A 19042-nucleotide genomic window follows, 5' to 3' on the forward strand; every position below is an offset into this window, starting at 1 on the left:
TCTCTTCTTTGTGTCCAATCTAAATCTTTTCTCTGTCAGTTTAAAGGTGTTTCCTGTTGTTCTGCTACTGCAGGCTGTGGTATAAAGTCTCTCTCAATCTTTCTAATAAGTTCTCCTTATATATAGGAAGGCCACCGTAAGGTCTACCTGAAGCCTTTTTTCTCCAGGATGACCAACCTCAGGTCTCTTAAATGCTTCTGTTCGCTTCGTCTGTTTTCACTTGAATAACTGTAATCCCTACAAAGAATAGAAGCTGTTGCTTGTTCTATGCAATTCTTGAAGTGAAACAGTATAACTAAACTCAATTTGTATCAATTTCTTTTAAATTTAAATCTTTACATGTCTAAGGAATCATTAATATGCCTTGAAAGTTAAAATCTGCTAAGTAAATTGTGCCTTTTGAGGATGTTTATTTCTTAGGTATTTTTGCCTGCTTGACTTTCTTTTTCTTACTGTAACACAGCCAAATCTCTTCAAGCAATTGCTTTAGAATTGCATAAGAACATGGCGAACTCTGTAGTATTACATTTTTTGTATAAGACATGTTTTTCTGGCAGACATCTATATGTAGATTAGAGATACTTGGATTGATTAATGTTCATACCACATGTATTACATAAATGTAGTGATTATATCCATAAATAGTTGCAATAATTTTTGTTTTGAGTGATTGTATCCAGTCTATATGTACGTTTTATGGGAGGGAAATGAGTTTAAATGATGTGATGCCAGGTGACTTTTGTTTTGTGAGCTTAGGAAATGTATAAACTGAGACCCACTCATCATGTTGCTATGGTGATTAGTGAATACTCCAGTATATATGTTCATCCATAGGCTAGCTTGGGAGTTGTATAACTTCAATTAATTGCTCTTGAAACATTGCCATCTTTCTGATCAGAAACACTCTGTTCCATTCTGTACCCCTTGAAATGTGAATTGTATGCAGAGGAAGTAGAATAGCCACACCAGAAATTTACTGTAGTGTGCATTACTTGTCAAAATCCTGTATCAGGAATGAGGTGCAACGTGCTGTCTTTAATTCCTTTTTGAGTGTGTTCCAGAAGAGCTTTATCTTAAGAAAGCCATCCCTCAAATTCTGTTTTTTTTTTTTTTTTTTTTTTTCCCCCAGGATTTGCTACTTCTTGGAGCTACAGCCATTGAAGACCGCCTGCAAGCAGGTGTTCCAGAAACAATAGCTACACTAATAAAGGCAGAAATTAAGATATGGATTCTGACAGGTGACAAGCAGGAAACAGCTCTCAACATAGGTATTCCCCTCTTTCTGGTTACTCTGTCTGACTAGAATTTGTTTACTTCTCAAAACTGAATCAAGTTTCATGTATCTTCCTATGCTGAAGATGTACCAAGAGGTGAAATAACTTGCTGAACTGATAGGGTTGTGGTAGAATTAAGGTGTGTGGTTTAAGTAGATGATTTAAAAGCAGCAGGCAACTGGAGAGGAGGGAAGTATCTTCTATTGAGAAATTAAAAGAAAAAAATGTAGCTAACATTCTTGGCATAAATACCTCAAGTAAGTTACTGACAGCAGCTAGCCTGAACACAAGTAAATGAGCTTTGCAGCAATTGCTTGCTCTGAAGGCTGAGGGAGAGTAACTTCCAGTTTGCTATCATAAAAAAGAGTTCATGAAACAACTTGAAAGGAATAAGCATCTCCCTTACAATTTCTAAATTGCCACTTTTACTGTACAGTTTGGTAGTAAAACTCAAACTTAATTAGCTTCATGTTCAAGTTGCCTTGAAAGTACAAACATATGGCACCCTTCCAGCTTTTGTATATTAGTTTTAATGGGTTACAAGCATTGAATTTAAAACCTAATCCTCGTGTATGCTTTATACTTCAGGTGTAAATATGCTATCTGGAGAGTAAAAAGTGTTTTCAGTTTCTCATTGTGTGTGGAGGTTATGGTTATGGACTCGCTTGCTGCAAGGATATGCATATGTATTGAGGGATATTTGAACTCTTGGCAGCTGCATCAAGGAGTTTGAGTACTTTGTTCTTCCAGCTTCATCTCAATTCCTTGGCCTTCGTCATTAGTATGTTGTCTCTTGCATTCTTAACTTCTCTGAAGAGTAATGACTGACCTTGCTGGGGCATGGTTGAATGCCTTCTATTTAGTCATGTGCCAGCTCATAGTCCTGCAGGTGAAGAGGGTGTTTCTGATAAGCTTTAATTCAACCGTATGAACTCTCTACTTAAAGAAAGTAGGAGTTCTGGGTTCAGAAATGGCTTTTTAGCGTGAAATACAGTCTTCAGTTTTTATCAGCCAAAAGTGTCCTTAGCATCTGGAAACAACTCTAGAAGGCTAACAGTATTTCTGTATCTTCATCCTCTCTCAAAACAATCTGCGGAGCTTGGATCATCTTTGCCTTTCAGTGAGGCCAAAAAGCCACGGCAGATTTCAATTTACCATGATCCTGGTGCTCAGCAGGCTCCTGGAAAAGCAGAACTGATGTTTCCAGCCAATAACTTTCTTAGTAAGATTTTTCTGGGAATGCAGGGCTGTTCAGCCTGGAGAAGAGAAGGCTGCGTGGAGGACCTCATAGCAGCCTTCCAGTATCTGAAGGGGGTCTATAAGGATGCTGGGGAGGGACTCTTCATCACTGACTGTAGTGATAGAACAAGGGGTAATGGGTTAAAACTTCAACAGGGGAAGTTTAGATTGGATATAAGGAAGAAGTTCTTTCCTGTTAGGGTGGTGAGGCACTGGAATGGGTTGCCCAGGGAGGTTGTGAATGCTCCATCCCTGGCGGTGTTCAAGGCCAGGTTGGACAGAGCCTTGGGTGGCATGCTTTAGTGTGAAATTAATCCCTACAGTTAGGCTAAGAGCTCTTACCTTACGGTATGCATTTATAGCTATTAGCACTGCCTTATAATCACAGACTGGTTTGAGTTGGAAGAGACCTTAAAGGTCATCCAGTTCCAAACCTGGGACCATGGGCAGTGACAGCCTGGCCTTGAACTTTCAGGGATGGAACATCTGCAGCTTCCCTGGCAACCTGTTCCGGTGCCTCACCATCCTCACAGTGAAGAGTTCCTTCCTGATACCTAATCTAAATCTACACTTTTTTGGTTTAAAGCCAGTCCTTGTTAAAAGTCCTTGTCCAGATTTCTTTTAGGTCCCCTTTATGTACTCAGGTCTCCCTGGAGCCTTCTCTTCTCAAGGCTGAACAAGCCCAGCTCTCTCAGCCGGTCTTCATAGGAGAGGTGCTTCAGCCCTCTGGTCGTCTTTATGGCCCTCTCTTGACTCCCTCAAGCAGTCCACGTCCTTCTTGTACTGGGGGCTGAGTGCACTCCAAGTACGGTCTCGTGAGTCCTGAGAAGAGGGGGAGAATCACCTCCTTTGACCTGCTAGTCACACTTCTTTTTCTGCAACCTAGCATACAGTTGGCTTTCTGGGCTGGAAGCACACAGTGCCAGCTCATGTTGAGCTTTTTGTCAACCAACACATATTTTACTAGACCAGATTGCTCAAAGCCCCATCCAGTTTGACCTTGAACACTTCCCTTGATGTGGCATCCACAACTCTTCTGACCAACTTGTTCCAGTCCCACCACCCCCATCGTAACTTTCTTCCTTATGTCTGATCTGAACCCACACTCTTTCAGTTTGAAGTGATGGCCCTTGATCTGCCCACACAGGCCCTGGTCAGTTTTTCTTATATGCCTGCTTTATATATTGAAAGGTCTCTGCAGCGCCTTCTCCAGGCTGAACAAACCCCAACTCTCTCAGCCTTTTCCTACAAGTGATATATTCCAGCCCTCTTACTGCTTTTGTGAACCTCCTGTGGATCTGCTCAAACAGGTCTATGTCTGTCTTTAAGCTGGGGGCCCTAGAGCTGTGAATGCAGTACTCCAGGTGGAGTCTCACATCCAGTATTTCATGCTCCAGTATCTCCAGGTACCTCTCTGAAGGGTTACTCAACCAATTCATTCCCCAATGTGTACTTTATTGTGTTGTGACAAGCCCAAATATCAGGTGCAGGTCCTTGCACTCGGCCTTCTTGAACTTCATGAGATTCTTGCAGGCCTACTTCTCAAACCTATCAGGGTTCCTCTGGATGGCATCCCTTCCCTCTAGGGTATCAACTGCACCATTCAGCTTGGTGTTACTGAAAGTGCAGTCAATCCCATTGTCTGTCATTGGTGAAGATACTAAATGGTGGTGTTCCCATGATGACCTCTGAGAGACACTACTCATTACTGGTTTCCGCTTGGACATTGAGACATTGATTGTAACTCTTTGGATGCAGCTACTCAGCCAATTCCTTACCCATCTTGCAGTCCATCCATCAAATCCATATCTTTACAATTCAGACGTAAGAACGCTTCTGTTACAGCAAACTGATTTTTTTTCGGTGGAGGGAACTGAGGCAATACCAGCATGCTTGCCTGTATCCCTATGCAAAGTTTGAGTGGGGCTTATATGCCATCTCTAAACACAGAGGATAATCATTCTTGCCTCAGATGCCGGATTTTGTAGGCCTGCAGTAGGAATGTGCCTGTGGGCTGTGATCTTGAACTCTGGTTCAAGCAGTCTTTCTCCCAGGATGCTTGAAGGGAAGCAAGTCCCAGAAGTACCTGATTCATCTGCTTCATGGACTTTTAGCAGACTTTTAAATTAAAGAGCTAGATACCAATTTACAGGTGTAGATTGACATTTTGTACCTGGCTTTGAACCAGTGGTTGATCTTATTCTACTGAGAAGTATTGACAAAAATATGCCCTGATCTTGAAAAGTGTAGTTTTGCTTGCTGTGTTAGTACAGCCAGTAATAACTTATAAAAATATTTTAAAACTTTAAAATAGGACTGCAAGTGTTGCTTACAGTTGCCGGTTACTTTGTACTAGTGCTATATTTTAATATTTTCATAGTCCTGAAATTGTACATAAAGTATAGATTTCCTATAAACCGTTGTTAGGCTTGACTTTATCTTCCTATTCCAATCTTGATCTCATTCCTGTTTAATGTGATGACAACACGTGAAGTGACTTCAGTTGTAGGATTACTACTTCTGACTCTGTGATTTCCAAGATGCCCGGCAGAACTGTTTTCCACAGTTGTTTTTTTCCAGCTGCACTTGTCAAGTGCCATCTTGCTCGTTTTGAAAGGGGTAAAATGAAACACTGAGCAGTAGTTTGGAAATTTATAGCTTGCTGTTGCAGCTGCTGTTCCAATCAAATGCTACTAGAAAATCCTTTTAAATTGGTTATACTGAATTTGTAACAGCCTACTGCACAAGGCTGTTGCCATTCCCTGGGGAAAGAAATAACCCTGGCATGTAGGGAAGCTTTCAAGCTTGTAATATTTTTCTCCTCAGTAAAACTAAGGAAGCAGTTCTTGAGCCTGCTGTTAACTTGAAAATGGTAAATTGACTTTTTTTTCTCAAGTTAGTGTTTTGTCTATACCTGTTGAAGTTTTGTTACTTAGTCTTCTGTACTACCACCTTAGACTTGTTCACAGGCAGAATCAGAGGTTATCTGCAAAGCTTTCATGTTGTAAGCTGCACTTCATTAGAATATATTTTATCTTTTTACCAACAGGCCTGTGTGAGTTGTGTCATTCTATTTTCTCTAAAACAGAAAGTAAACCTCAGCATCTCGGCTTGGTAACACAAATAAGATGAAAATGCATCTCCAAGGTGTTGCACCTGATACTTGTATTCCACACAGCTGTGAATGAAAGAGAAATGAAACTTCTGAGGGGAATCAAACCTGCTTCCTTGAAAGTGCCTGGCTATGTGATATAAACATGCCTTCCACAAAGGAAGATGAGGGAGTTGCTTTCTTGCCAGAAGTGGTCCATGCAGACATGTTAACCCTGGATTATACCTACAAAACTAGCCAATTATGAAAAATTCCATAGGCTGAGGAAGTGATTTGCATTGCAATTGATGAGTCTGTATGGACTTCCTAAGGAACTAAGAATACCATAGAAAATGAATTCACATCTCAGTTCTCCTGCTGTTGTACAGAGAGAGACAATCTTTTTACACTGACTGTGCTGTTCTGCTTTTGAAACTGCTGGCCTTGCAGTGGTTCGTCACAGGGATGTTACTCTCATACTGCAGTAAACTCTAGACTCTATTTAAGAAAAGTAAAAGACTCCCTGAGACCTCATTTTATTTTACAGCCATTTCTTAAACTTGCTATGATTCATTTCTATGCAAAAGCACAGCAGAAATATGAAATAATTCTGTGTTTCCTTTTCCTGCGTAACTTAGATGAGCAATGAAAGGCATGTGGTTCAAATAAATGAATTCACTGCTGTTTTGTGGAGCTCCACTGTGCTAATCATAGAATCATAGAATCGTTATTGTTGGAAAGGACCTTAAGATCATCTAGTTCCAACCCCCCTGCCATCAGCAGGGACACCTCACGCTAAATCATATCCCCCAAGGCCTCGTCCAACCTGGTCTTGAACACTGCCAGGGATGGAGCATTCACAACCTCCCTGGGCAACCCATTCCAGTGCCTCACCACCCTAACAGGAAAGAATTTCCTCCTTGTATCCAATCTAAACTTCCCCTGTTTAAGTTTTAACCCGTTACCCCTTGTCCTATCACTACAGTCCGTGATGAGGAGTCTCTCCCCAGCATCCCTATAATCCCAAGAGAACAGGCATGAGCTTTTAGGTAATGCAGTCTGGTCAGTCTGCGGGTTTGCATGTGTCTCTTGCCATTAATTTGAGCTGGAATTGTACTGTTTATTCTGCAGATGCAAAGTATATGTAACCTGGATACGACTTTGTCCCATGTCAGTGATAGTCATGTGGCAGAGGAGCTGCCACTTCAGTGGCATTGGGTGGTACTGCAGTCACTGGCTCTTAGAACAAAAATAAGAGGCTTCTTTTTCTGTCTTGTGATTTTCTGCTTTGAATTTTGGTGTCCTGGTAAATGTCCAGAACTGTCTTCCATGTGCTGTACCACACTGTGGCAACTTGCTTGTGTTTCATGTTGCAGTACTACACTAGGAATAATCTAGTACAATTTCCTGATGCCTATAGGAGTTGGTAGGGGCTCTGTGTGTTTTATGGATCTGTAGTTTTTGATGAAGGACCTGCTACACTAGACTCGAGAGCAAAACATTAATGCTTGTCTAACCCAACTCTGGGCTGAGGGGAGTGATAACACCAAATGATCCCGTCATGTGGCATAGGTGCAACTGTGCATTCAGATCTGTTCCTGTAATGTGGTGAAGGCAATTCCGTCTTCATGAAGATACCCTCCCCCCCCCCCCCCCCCTTTTTGGTATACAACTACATGATTTTGCTGCGGGTCTATAGCCTATATTTACTGCATCTAGTTTGCATGGTGTTTTCTTTGGTTAAAACATCTGAAGTGATGTACTTGGAAATGCAGATGAAATGCAGCTTGTGTTACTAGTAAAATTGTCAAGTTGGAGTGTGTCCTGTACACCTATGCTTCAAATTGCCTGCCTGAAAGTAACTTGTAATCTGACCTAGAGATGTTTAAGTTTTAGCTAAACCTTAAATATTCTTCCAAAAAGTAAATCCTTGACTTTTATTTTTTTCTCTTGCAGGGTATTCTTGCAGACTCATTTCTCAGAGTATGTCTCTCATCCTGGTCAATGAGGATTCGCTAGATGTAAGTAAGCAAATCCTGGTGTAATTCTTGACAGAAGGAAGTGTTGTTAAGTTTTCTCATTCTCTCACTTGCCACATCATCACTGTCACCCACATGGACCACTAGGAGTGGGTAGTAGTAGGACCTAATAGAGTAGGCAGCTTCTCAGCAGTATCTATCTCTGATCCGAGGCCCTGGTAGGCAGCACACCTCCCTTGAGACTGGGTCAGGCTGAGGGACAGGTTCCTCTTCCTTTTTCAAAATAAAAACTAGGTCATAAATAAATGAAGGCTGGGTCATAGCTTGAGGCGAGTGCTTGCCCTGCTTGCACCAACCACTGTGCCCTGTTTGCTACCTCTGTAGTGAATATAATACAGAAGGTGCTGAGTAGTGCTGAACAGCTTCAACATCTGCTTTTAAATTGTGATTTAGGTTAATTGGCTGAAAGGACCATGAAAGGGCAGGGTAAATAACAAAAGGTAATATAATGTGGGAACTAAACTGGGAGAAAACATTGTTGACCTAAGCATCTCTTCACACTTTCCCACTTTGCCATAGCTTTACAAATATGATAACTTAGCTAGGAGTGATAGGCAGGACTCCTGTGGAAAGAAATTCATTAAATAAATTAGAAGACACTACATACTCCTTTTCTCATCAAAAGGAGGGTAAGTAAATGTGATAGATCTACTCACCCACTTGATGAATCTTGAATCCATTGCCCAGTTTCAGACTTATGTCTTCTGGGGCAGTGGGGGAAGTATGGGAATGAACAGCAATCTCCTTATGTTTAGGAGAAGGAGACTACAATCAAGTGAGGATTAGTAGGGCAAGCAATTATTTTCATAAATTCTAAGCTTTTTCCTAAGTAAATGTGGTACTGCTGCTCTGAGGTATTCTGTTAACTGCTTGAGAAGCAGAAACTTGAGGGTCTGGAAAGCTGAATGCAGAACTATATATTTTTGCAGTGATACCCAAAAAATAAAACTTAACTCTCTGAAATTAAAACCCAAAGATAATTTTTAACTTCTAGAGAAACTAGACTTAAGTAGCTGTACTACAAATGAGAAAATGGGTAAAAAAGTAATAAACTGAGAAGCTGAACAGATTGAGCTGTCTAGGAAGATTTGAGGTTGTATCAGTCTTCATGATATGTATTAAGATAAGGAGAAATTATAAAATCTCTGTTGGAAGTTTATTGAAAGTCTCTCCTCTTCTGTGGTGAAGTGTTGGCAGATTTATGTAATCAGCAGTCTCCAGTATGAGCACCAATCACAGTTATATTGACAGATAGACCCCATGATGGTAGAGGAGGTTCTTGGTCACATGTAAAACATATGAAGCTATTACTGCAGTCTCCTACTATCTCTATGCCAGAAAGCACTTTGGCAGGAGAGACGGGGGTGTGGAGCCTGTTTTAAGACCCTTGAGGATTCTTATTTGTCTTTAAAGAGTGTATGGGAATTGGAGGCTTTCTGACTGCATGGAATACTGGCTGTTAAGATGGATCTGTTCCTCAAATGAGAACAGTTAGTCATACTCATAAAAGCATGAGAGGTCAAGGATGACACCATCAGTAATATGAGTCGTTTTGTGTGCATCTTGCCATGGCTTAGTCTAAGGACACTAGAATGATAAAACATTGGTTGCCACAGATTGAAACCCTTCCCTCCCCTCTTTTTGCCTGACTTCTGCCAACATAGAAAAGAAATCTGTAATCAACTTTCTATCCAGCATACTTGAAAATTCCTAGATAAAAAGCAAACTCTATAATCGTCTTTCCCCACCTGCTATCTCCAGTTATGTAGCTGAATTAGGAGTTCTGTGGAATAAAGAGAGCACAGCAGCTGCTCATAATTTTTTAATTAGGAACTGTAGTGTTGCTGATGGCACATGTTGAATTGAATGCCTTACACCTTAACTGTGTCCTCAGCTGTGTAACTGTGTTAGTATCACAGTACACTTAAGGATTCACTCTTGCATATAGAAGATACTTCACAGAGCTCAATGCAAAACACTTAACCTTGGTGAATTTCTGTTGTGTGGTGCTTGGTGCACATATCGTAGTGGTATGAGAATAGGGAGTGGGATGAAATAATAGAGGGGTTACACCTGTGCATAGCAATATATCTTCCACACTTTCTACTTTTTGCTGATGCCTTCTGGTTTCCCTTTCATGAGCCGCAAATGTGAGCTAATACTCTAACAGCTCTAAAAATCTGAGACTAGTGTCTATCTTTCATGCCTTTCATTTGTATAGCTTTACTTCTTTGAAATAACATCACTTAAAGTTCTCTTTTCTGGTCCTGTAACTTTAGATAATTCAGAGTTGGGGATGACAAACTTAATCTCAGCTGTACATGCCTCTGGCAGAAGTTTTTAAGGAGAGGGTCATGGCTGCTGTTGGGGTGATTTGAGTTTGAAAAGTGATAGCTGTTAAACAGCATCCCCTGTGCAAAGTTGAGAATTTACTTCAGACATATCGTGCATCAGTATTCTTGGAGTATTTCAGCTTTAAGTGTGGGATTTATGCTTGAAATAACCTGTGAAATATAACCACACTTGATTCATGTTGAGAATACAGAGTCTTTACCAAGCCATTGGTTAGCAGATAAGTTTTAGCAGAAGCAGCAGACAAAATAGTATCTATTCTTAGTTTGCTCTGGGTAGACACTTGTACTTTGTGGAAGCTTTGTGGAATATTAGTATTGCACGTTCTAATTTTCCTCTGCTGTCTCCTCATCTGGCAGATGTTCCACTTTCATGGGTGGAAGGCTTTGGTGTTAGAATCCCACTGTAAACTAAGGCAACAGTATTACAGGTTTTCCAGTAAACCTATTAAAAAAAAAAACAGAAGCTTCCAGGCAAAAAAAAAATAAAATAATCTAGCAATAGAGAATTTTGGTGGCACGTCAGCCCACCAAAACTCCTCTTTGATATACAGTTACTGGCCTTTTAAGTGAAGAAAAGGGATGATTGTATCATGCATCATGATGACATATTTAATAATAAAGATGACTGTGATACTTTAGCTCAGATAACGTGTTTTTCCAAAACAAGAGCACAGACTTGTGGAGCTTCTGACCTGGTACCTCAAAAATGTTTTGTATTTCAACAGTCTTGTTTTCAGACCAAATTAGTTCTCTTGTTTTTTTTTTTTTTTTTTTTTTTGGTGGGTTCCCCCCCTCCCCCCCAAGTACTCTTGCCACCATTTTTAATGTAGAACTGAATTTTGCTAAGTCTACATATTAAATTCATACACGTTTTTTGTTAGTTGCACTGGTGCTTGTAATTCTAAGGAAAGTGTCTCTAGGTACTTATTGTCAGTTTCTCAGTGTTGGATCTCTGTAGTAATACCTAGTTTGTATGTTGCACCTGTAACAGGAATTGTGACTTATGTTCAACTTAGCCTGAAGTCTATCAATCGAAGATTCTCACACTGAATTTCTGTAGCGTTATATTTAATTTATTCCATCTCTGAAATCCATTAATACTAAAAATGAATTTTGACAAGATCCAAGTTTTGCTTAGAGCCTTTAAATATAGATATGCTTTTTCCCTTTGTGCAGTCCCTGTGTGACTTTCCCCCTCACTTCTGCTCTTTGGCATGCAGCAGCAGGTGAGATTGTGATCGAACAACTGTCTTGGCTTGTTTTTGAAAGCTCAATTTTTTTCTAAATCATGCAGGGGAAATCATTGAGGGAAAAATCAATTATTTCTGTTCTCTCCAGGGAGCTACAGGGAATAGGAAAGACTAATCCCTAGCTTGATTCAGCTGAATTCTAGAAATTTAGCATAATAATCTGCGAATGCTTATCCCTCATAGACTTAATTACATACATACATATGCTTACTTGGGTTTTCTTTCCTTTTCCTAATAAAGCTTTTTCAAATGAAAATATTTTGAGCACAAGACTTACTTTGAGGGAATTATTTGGTTCAGTTTCTGTTTAATTAAATTGGAACATCATGAACTCTTACTGTGCAGCTCTTAACCCAGACAAATTTCTTGTGTTGGCATCTGATAGAAGTTGAAGCGTGAGAATGGTGAGAGTGAGAGCTGAAGAAGGGAAATGGGATGACCAAGAGAGGTTTTGGAAAGCCTGAGAGGAGAGTAGTGGATCTTAGAGCCAAGGACTGTTGGGTGTGTTCCTCATCTTCAGTCCTGTAGAAAGGTGGCCTGGGAACTGTTATCAATTGGTTATCAGTTTGGGTTGTAGTGGAAGGGGAAAATTAGAGGCAGCCAGGTCTGAACCTGTGGCTAGTATTTTGCTGTAAAATAATTCCATTGCTATAAATGGAGTTGCACATTGAATGTGTTCTGCAGAGCTGACAGTGTACCTGGACTGACAGTCATCATCCTGTGGCGCACGCTGATGGGGAAGTAACAACAGGCTGATACTAAAGCAAAAGAACCTTCGGTGCCAGCCTCTCCTGATGATGATCTGCCTAAAAGTAAAAGTATGGAAACAGAAGCTGGCCTCCTTCACTTCCCTGCTTGCTCAGCTGAATCTTTGGATGAGCTCTTGAACATGAGCATGGATAAACCTGTTTGTGCTACCATGGTATTATGTAGTATTATTAAACAACCAAAACTTCACACTGTTAATTTGTTGTCTGCAGTCCGTGTCTTGACTTCCCAAACTGGGTCTTCATACCTGCAGGGAAGCTGTACGTACAGTTAGTTTTATATTCCAGGTAAGAGTGAGGACCTGGAAGACTTGTTTATTTTGTGATCTTATTTTTGTGATTTGGTAGGGTAGCGTTACTATGAATGTTCTATAACCTAGGAAAATCTGTTAAGCATGATAAAGCTATTGGATTTATCCAATGACTTTCATGACCCACGTTCTTGTGTCCTTCCCACAGTGGTGAACACAGTTGAAAAAAAAAATCTAATAAGGAGATTTTTAACAGGCACCAATATTCATTGTACGTAAATATTGATAGATCTATAGATCTGGGATTTATCTGGGAATCATGCAGCTAAACTGCTCGGGATTTTTTAAGAAGTAGAGCTCTGATCTGTTCCTTGGTTTTACCCATATGTTAGAAACAAGCAGGTTTTCTTGGGTTGCTGCCTAAAGCTTTTTCTAATAGCCTTTGGGAAAACTCAGACTGTCTGTGCAAGGAGGAAAACCTGAGGAGTAGGCTGTTAAAAGGAAATAGACTGTCAATGTCAGTCTTTCTGTCTTCAAGCAAAGAATATGGTTCCAAATGCATCTCCTGTACTATACTAACCATGAAAAAAAGATTTGTGAAGCATCATGGCTTCTGTAGTAAAGTATTAGCCTCACTGTGTATGCTAAAGAAATCCCTGTAGTATGAATTGTTTTATATAAATCCATATTTCAAGTTACTGAGCACAACTCTAGAAGACAGTGCCTGTGAAGCTTTGAAAAACTTTGAGGGTGTTGCATTTTGGTTCCTGTTTTTCTTGTTATTGAAAGAAAGGGTGTTTGGGCCTTGTCGCTAATGCCGTGCTGATTGCCCCTAAAGAATGGGGGTAAAGTTACTGTCAGCTTTTCAGTCTAAACCCATAGTAGTAGTTGTTACTTGGAGTTCCAAAGCATTGGTATTGTGTACTTTAGTCGTACTAAAAGATAGTAAGGTGTACAAATAACTTCTGGGAAGACAAGAACAAATCCTGTACTGCTAATGCATCATACATGCTTTGAAGGTTACATCTTGAAGTACAGATGAAACTGGGTTTATTTTTTTTCTTCTCCTGCTATCATGTGCCAAATGATTTCAGGCAAAGCCAGTATTCTGGAAAACTGATCAATATGGGCAGGTTCAGTTTTAGTCGACCGTCACCTTTCCTTCAGAGAGGCATCTGTGATGCTCCTCTGGGGTCTTGTGGCTAATAAAATACTTCAATTACCAGTCAGCCTGGAATTGTAATCAGCTCTTCTGTGTAGTACTGTAATTTGCAAAAGAATTGGGAAATTAGGAAAAACTATGGAAAGAATACATTTCTTTGGTGTACCAGATTCTTCTTCTTGCTCAAATTTCTGTTTTTCTTAATCTAGAAACAGACATTTAGTTAATAGGTAGTTATACAAGGAACAGTGTCTAGTAATCAGATAAATCATCAAAAACATTCTACCAAAGGGATTTAGTGTTTTTTCTGTTTTTTTTTGAGGAACAAATAGAATCTTTCATAGCTCCAGGTATTTGATAATCTGCATAGAAAGTTAGTTGTATGGACGTGGAAAATACACAGCTCTTCATGTGAAAAGCTGCTTTGATTTGAGCATACTGAGTAGAATTACAAATGAAAGAATATAGGTGTTACCTGGACTTGTAGGTTTAAGTACACACAGGACTGTGTAACTTAAGTATTAGATTACCATTTTGTCAGGAAGTGATACTAATAGGTTTGAGCTGTGAGTGGTGAATGAGTTGGGCTGATATTTTTGTTTCATCCTGCTTTCCCTTTTCAGTATTCATTAATGACTGTTTTCCCTTATCTGTGGCCCTGTTTTTTTTCTTATTAGTGTTTTCTGGCACTATGATAATTAGTTTGGATGAAGTGGAGGCACTTGGACCTGAAGGAATGCAAGGACCTTTAGGAGTCTGAACACCAGGTTTCTAAATAACTTCTTTTTTTTTTTTTTCCATAGCTGGAAACTGAGAGGGCTGGCAAGGGCTATTAAAAAAACCAAACACTCTTTTCTAAGTTACTTTTACCTTCGTTTGTTGATAGTGATCACATTTGTCAAGACCCAGAAGGGGTCTTGCAGCCTTAGGTTGCAGGTATTTTAGCAGCTGGGGGCTCATCCTGCTAATGCCTTGTCCGTGCTGTATGATGGAGTAGATTATATTACATAAAAATGGAAAGAAGCGTGTGTGTGCCCTGAACTCCATTTAAAATTTGCTGTCTCATTTGTAAGAGTTATCATATGTTAAAGGAAACTGACTGGGAAAAACGCACTCTTCAAATTGCTAATGGTCTTCATGTATGTGAAGGCTTATCTCTCAGTTGATGATCGCTGAGAGCTATCCAGATCTGTTTTCTGTTGTGTAAGTACTAATATAATAATGGCTTCAGCTGGATGGTGAAGTGATTGCATTGTAGATGGGATTCTCTTCAGCACACTGATAAGTATTTCTAATAAGTGCAAGAAACCATGGAAACATAGGGATTTGTAATGAAGTGAAAGCAGGGCTCTGTTAAATGAGAAGCTACCCATGAAATGCAATTTTTGTTTATGTTAAAGTATGGTGGTGTGCCTTTTAAGGGAATAAGAGTAAGTGGGTGTCTGAAGTGTAGGTACATGAGTTATGGATACTGATCTTGGTTGACATGGCTATTGCTACATCTGTAGGAATAATCCAGATTTCTTTTGTACTTCGGGGAAGAACTAAATATTATTTTCTCTCAAGATACTTATTTTCATTTACAATTCCTCTGCTTTCATTGAAGGGGAGGGGGAGTCCTTTTTCATGCAAGTTTGTGGGTTTTTAAGCATAAGCAGTCTTCATTTCTTGGTGCAGAGCCAGTCTAAAACAGTAGTATTTATTCACCTGCGCTGTTACCTTAATGAAGATAGCAGAGCACTACTGCTTCAGGGTAAGAATTAGACTGTCTTGATCACATCTTCAGAAAACAAAGATAGATCTGGGGTCTTATTTTTGTGGTTCCTATAATACTAGCATACTACTCTGTTAAACCTTATTCTGAATATTAATTGCTTCTTAATAATTATAATAATTTTTGTAGTTGAAGCTTAATTCTAAGCTTGCTTATCAGTCACATAAAGGAATAAATTCTTTTCACATGAGAATTAAGTAAAAATATGCTTTGCATTTGGTTGAAGCTAGAAAAGCTCCCACTGAATTTTTGTAGGCTGATTGGTCAGAAACTAGAATTAAGCAACATTTAGCTCTATGAACTTAATACCTGCATATATATCTGTTCCTTCGGCTTAACCTTCTGCATAGAGCAGAACTGATCAGAGCAATCTTTTAGAAATTTCCAGGGCTTTTATGTGCCTTTGCCACAATGATGTATGTTTATTTTTACTGAAACGTGTTCCAGGGTGTGTTTTTACATACGGAAATCCAGTCATTTAACTGAGGTAGTGATGCTAGAGGGTCTGTTTTTTCATTTCATGTTTAGAAAGGGTGTTTTAGAGAAGGCAAGATGATTGAAATGAGGTAGCAAGTGCCATCTTCTTCTCCCCACAATTTCAAGACAAAACTGATTTAGATATGTTTCAAGTAATTCCCAAACCCTAAAATTATCATAACCAGTATTCTAAGCAGGCTTAAAGTCTTCTCTGGGATAGACGTCATAAACTTTTTTGCTAGTGTTTTTCTCAGTGCAGCATTGCAAACATCTTGTGATAGGGTATTTGTGTGGCAAAGCTAGCTGCGGAGAACATAAACAATTTGTGTTCTGAATTGGTGGTTTTCCAGCCTTTTCACTTCCTTTCCTTCCTTCCCCCTCCATAAATCTCAAATTTATGCATATACTGGAGCTGTCATAGAGTTTAGACTTTGCAGTTTGCCTTTCGTTTGATAGAAGAAAACATTCTTGCAAAAGCTGAGTGTTTCCATATGTCAAGGCATCTCTTGTGCATCCTTGCTATTTGCTCAAATAAGCGTTTGTAAGATAGTCTGTTTACTTGACCCTGGTAGCCTTATGGGAGCAGGGTTAAAGCTTGACATTTTAAACCCAGTCAAACTTTCAAACAAGAAGCCTATGGTATAGTCATGTTGTGATGATGGCTTCCTATGGCAGATTAGACCACTGTCATTGTCCTTTGTCAAGGAATATATTACTAGCTTGTTATGAGCAAGCTGCATCATTGGGAGAAGCTTAGCTTTAGTTTTGAATGGGCTCTCCTTAAACCAAAAGATCATATTGCATAAATAACTGTTCTTTTGCTTTGCTGCTAACTAAAAAAAAAATAATAATGTAGCAGCTTGCTGAGTTACTTAGAGAATTCTGTGGGTAAATATTTTGCTGTTAAGTACAGCTATTGCAGTAGTCAAGTACCGTAGGGTCCATAAACTAGATGACAAATAAATGATGTATAAGTAAATCTGTTGTAAGCTGCACTAGTATTTATGAAATTATTTGGTACGTGCCGTGATATTGAACCATGAGGAATTCTTAAAAGAATAAAAAAGAAGTGATGTATAATGATTACTCTGTCTTTACCAATCCATATATCCTTGAAATACAGTGACCCACAACAGCATGGGCTGTACCATCTCTCCTCATAATTTTTTATTGCATCCTACTGGTGAGAACAAAACTGTTGATTGTGACCTCAGTTTGAATATCCCTTACTTGTTATGGGCAACAGCTCTTAAGGACTCAAAAGAAACTGGACCATGCCCTCCTGCCATTGACTCTGAGATAATGCTGTTGAAATGATGGGGATTTCCTCAGACAGCCCTGAAATATTCAAACATATTAAAAAAAAAAAAAAAGGCAAAAAGCAAGCTGAAACCTTACTCTCCCTTCTGGAGCACTGCTGATCCTAGATATTGGTGCAAATTTTGTCCAAATGATAATGTGAATGCCACAGAAGTGACAACCTTTAAAGGACTAACTGTTTTGATCATTGAAATTGTTAACTATTGACAGCTGCTGCTGGCTGAGATGAAGAATACAAGGTGCTTGTAGCATGTGTGGTTACTTCACACCACACATTCCCATTCCTTTGGAGGGTTATTTTAATGCAGGTCTCTTGCTTTTCTTGAAAACCTGTTTTGAGAAGCACATTTGGCAGTTTCTCACCTTAAATTGAAGTTTGCAAGCTTTTTTGGTTTGGGGGTTTTGTGTTTTTTTTTGGTTTTTTTTTTAGTAGCTTTCATGTAATTAATGGATTATTATCTTAATTGAAGCTAATTTTTGCTGTAACTTCAGTGTTTAATATGCTCTTCTACATTGAACTAGTTGCTGTTCTGGTATGAAGGGAGTACATCACCTGATGCTTCTTTGATGGAAAGTTTTATGGAAAAATACATGCCAGTATGGCAATTCATGTACAAAGACCTCAAAAATCAAGGGTGAAAGCGTGGTTATCTATCCCGTCATTTTGCTAGTGTGTTTGTTCCATGAGTGTTGTCTTTGGATCTTTTGGTGCTCCTTTCTGGCCAGGTAAAGAGTGTTGTTCAATATAAGGTGGGTTTACATTTTCCTACTTTTTATCTGGAACAATAAAAGTAAGTAACGTCTTAGTCCTAGAAGGGTAACTTGGATGTTGGTTCAGTCTACCAGTATGTCGCTCTTATTTGAAGTACGGCCCTAGGGCATTTACATCCCTTAGATAAATCCTTGGGAGCAAATCTTACCCCTGAGGCAAGAACTGTTCAGCTGTGGAATACTCTAATTTGGAGTCCCTGCTGGCTCATTTAACAGTGACTGTGTAGGGTAGAATTTGATGCTCATAAAGGCTTTCTAGATTTAAGCACTCACTTCCTCTTTAGCCTAATAGGCACTGCCTGTGTTCGGTATTCAATTCTGATCTGCTGTGATGCTCGAAAATAGTGATCCACTAGCCATCTGAAGGCTGAAATATTTTTCAGCCTAGTGTCATATTGGTAATGGATTAACTATATCCGAATTTCACCAAAAGACATAAAATCTTTGTCCATTTTCTGTGTCCAGCAAAGCTGACACATCACAAAGAAGCTTTCCTTTGTTTTGGAAGGTGAAGGAATTTGGAGTCTGTTATTAATTCAAGTTATTGTACCTAAAGTATAGAATTTAGTGAAATAATAAGATACAGCTATTTGTAAGAAGACATGGTATCAAATTCTACAGTACAACTGGGGACCATTTCTGTGGCTGATGGTAACCTAAGTTGTCTGGCTTCAAGAATTCTGTATTCTCAGTGGGGAAAAGGTCAGCAGAGCATTTGCTTTTGGATGTGGATTTTGGTCATCTGTAGAAGTCTGGGAAAGTGGGGTTGAATAAAACCAATTAATCGTTAAGGGGCTTTATAAAATGTAGGTTGGTATGGTAATAATTATGTGTTCATTATAGAATTAATATTTCCCAACTTATCTGTAAGTGACATGAGGGAAGAGGAGAAGGGGTCAAAAATTAACTAGCTGATTTTTTGAAAACTTTAACTTTCTTTTCAAGTTATTAAAACTTAATTGCTCTGTCTATATTAGGTTTAATATTATCAGGTTCTCCAGGGTTTTATACTTCTACCCAGAGTTTGACAGACAAACTCTACAGTTTAGTAGGCAGAGTTAATAGGTTTAGTAAATATTAATAAAATAAATCTATTGTACAACTAAATCTTTAGGGAAATCACTCTGGTGGTTTAATTTTAAAAAAGAAACATGATCTTGATGATTTTATGGAGTTTTCTTATTGAAATTATTTTTAGTAATTAAAGGGGGTATCATATTTATTAGATAAACTTTAATAAAGATTTCAGATGTACACATGGGGTAAACTGATA

General features: G+C 39.1%; 1 protein-coding gene across 4 annotated transcripts in view; it reads left to right on the plus strand.

Moving 5' to 3' along the window:
- Positions 1-19042, plus strand: part of ATP8A2 (ATPase phospholipid transporting 8A2) — a 323111-nt gene that overhangs the window by 86538 nt on the left and 217531 nt on the right. For all 4 annotated transcript variants that reach the window (XM_057399592.1, XM_057399594.1, XM_057399593.1 and 1 more), the window contains 2 exons: positions 1130-1268; positions 7561-7625. In XM_057399592.1, the coding sequence (XP_057255575.1) occupies positions 1130-1268; positions 7561-7625 (204 nt within the window). The remainder of the gene's footprint in view (positions 1-1129; positions 1269-7560; positions 7626-19042) is intronic.

The sequence above is a fragment of the Pezoporus wallicus genome, unplaced genomic scaffold (assembly GCF_028554395.1).
Source record: "Pezoporus wallicus isolate ANWC-B61680 ecotype Strahan unplaced genomic scaffold, APGP_CSIRO_Pwel_v1 scaffold_6446, whole genome shotgun sequence".
NCBI classification, from domain to species: Eukaryota; Metazoa; Chordata; class Aves; order Psittaciformes; family Psittacidae; genus Pezoporus; species Pezoporus wallicus.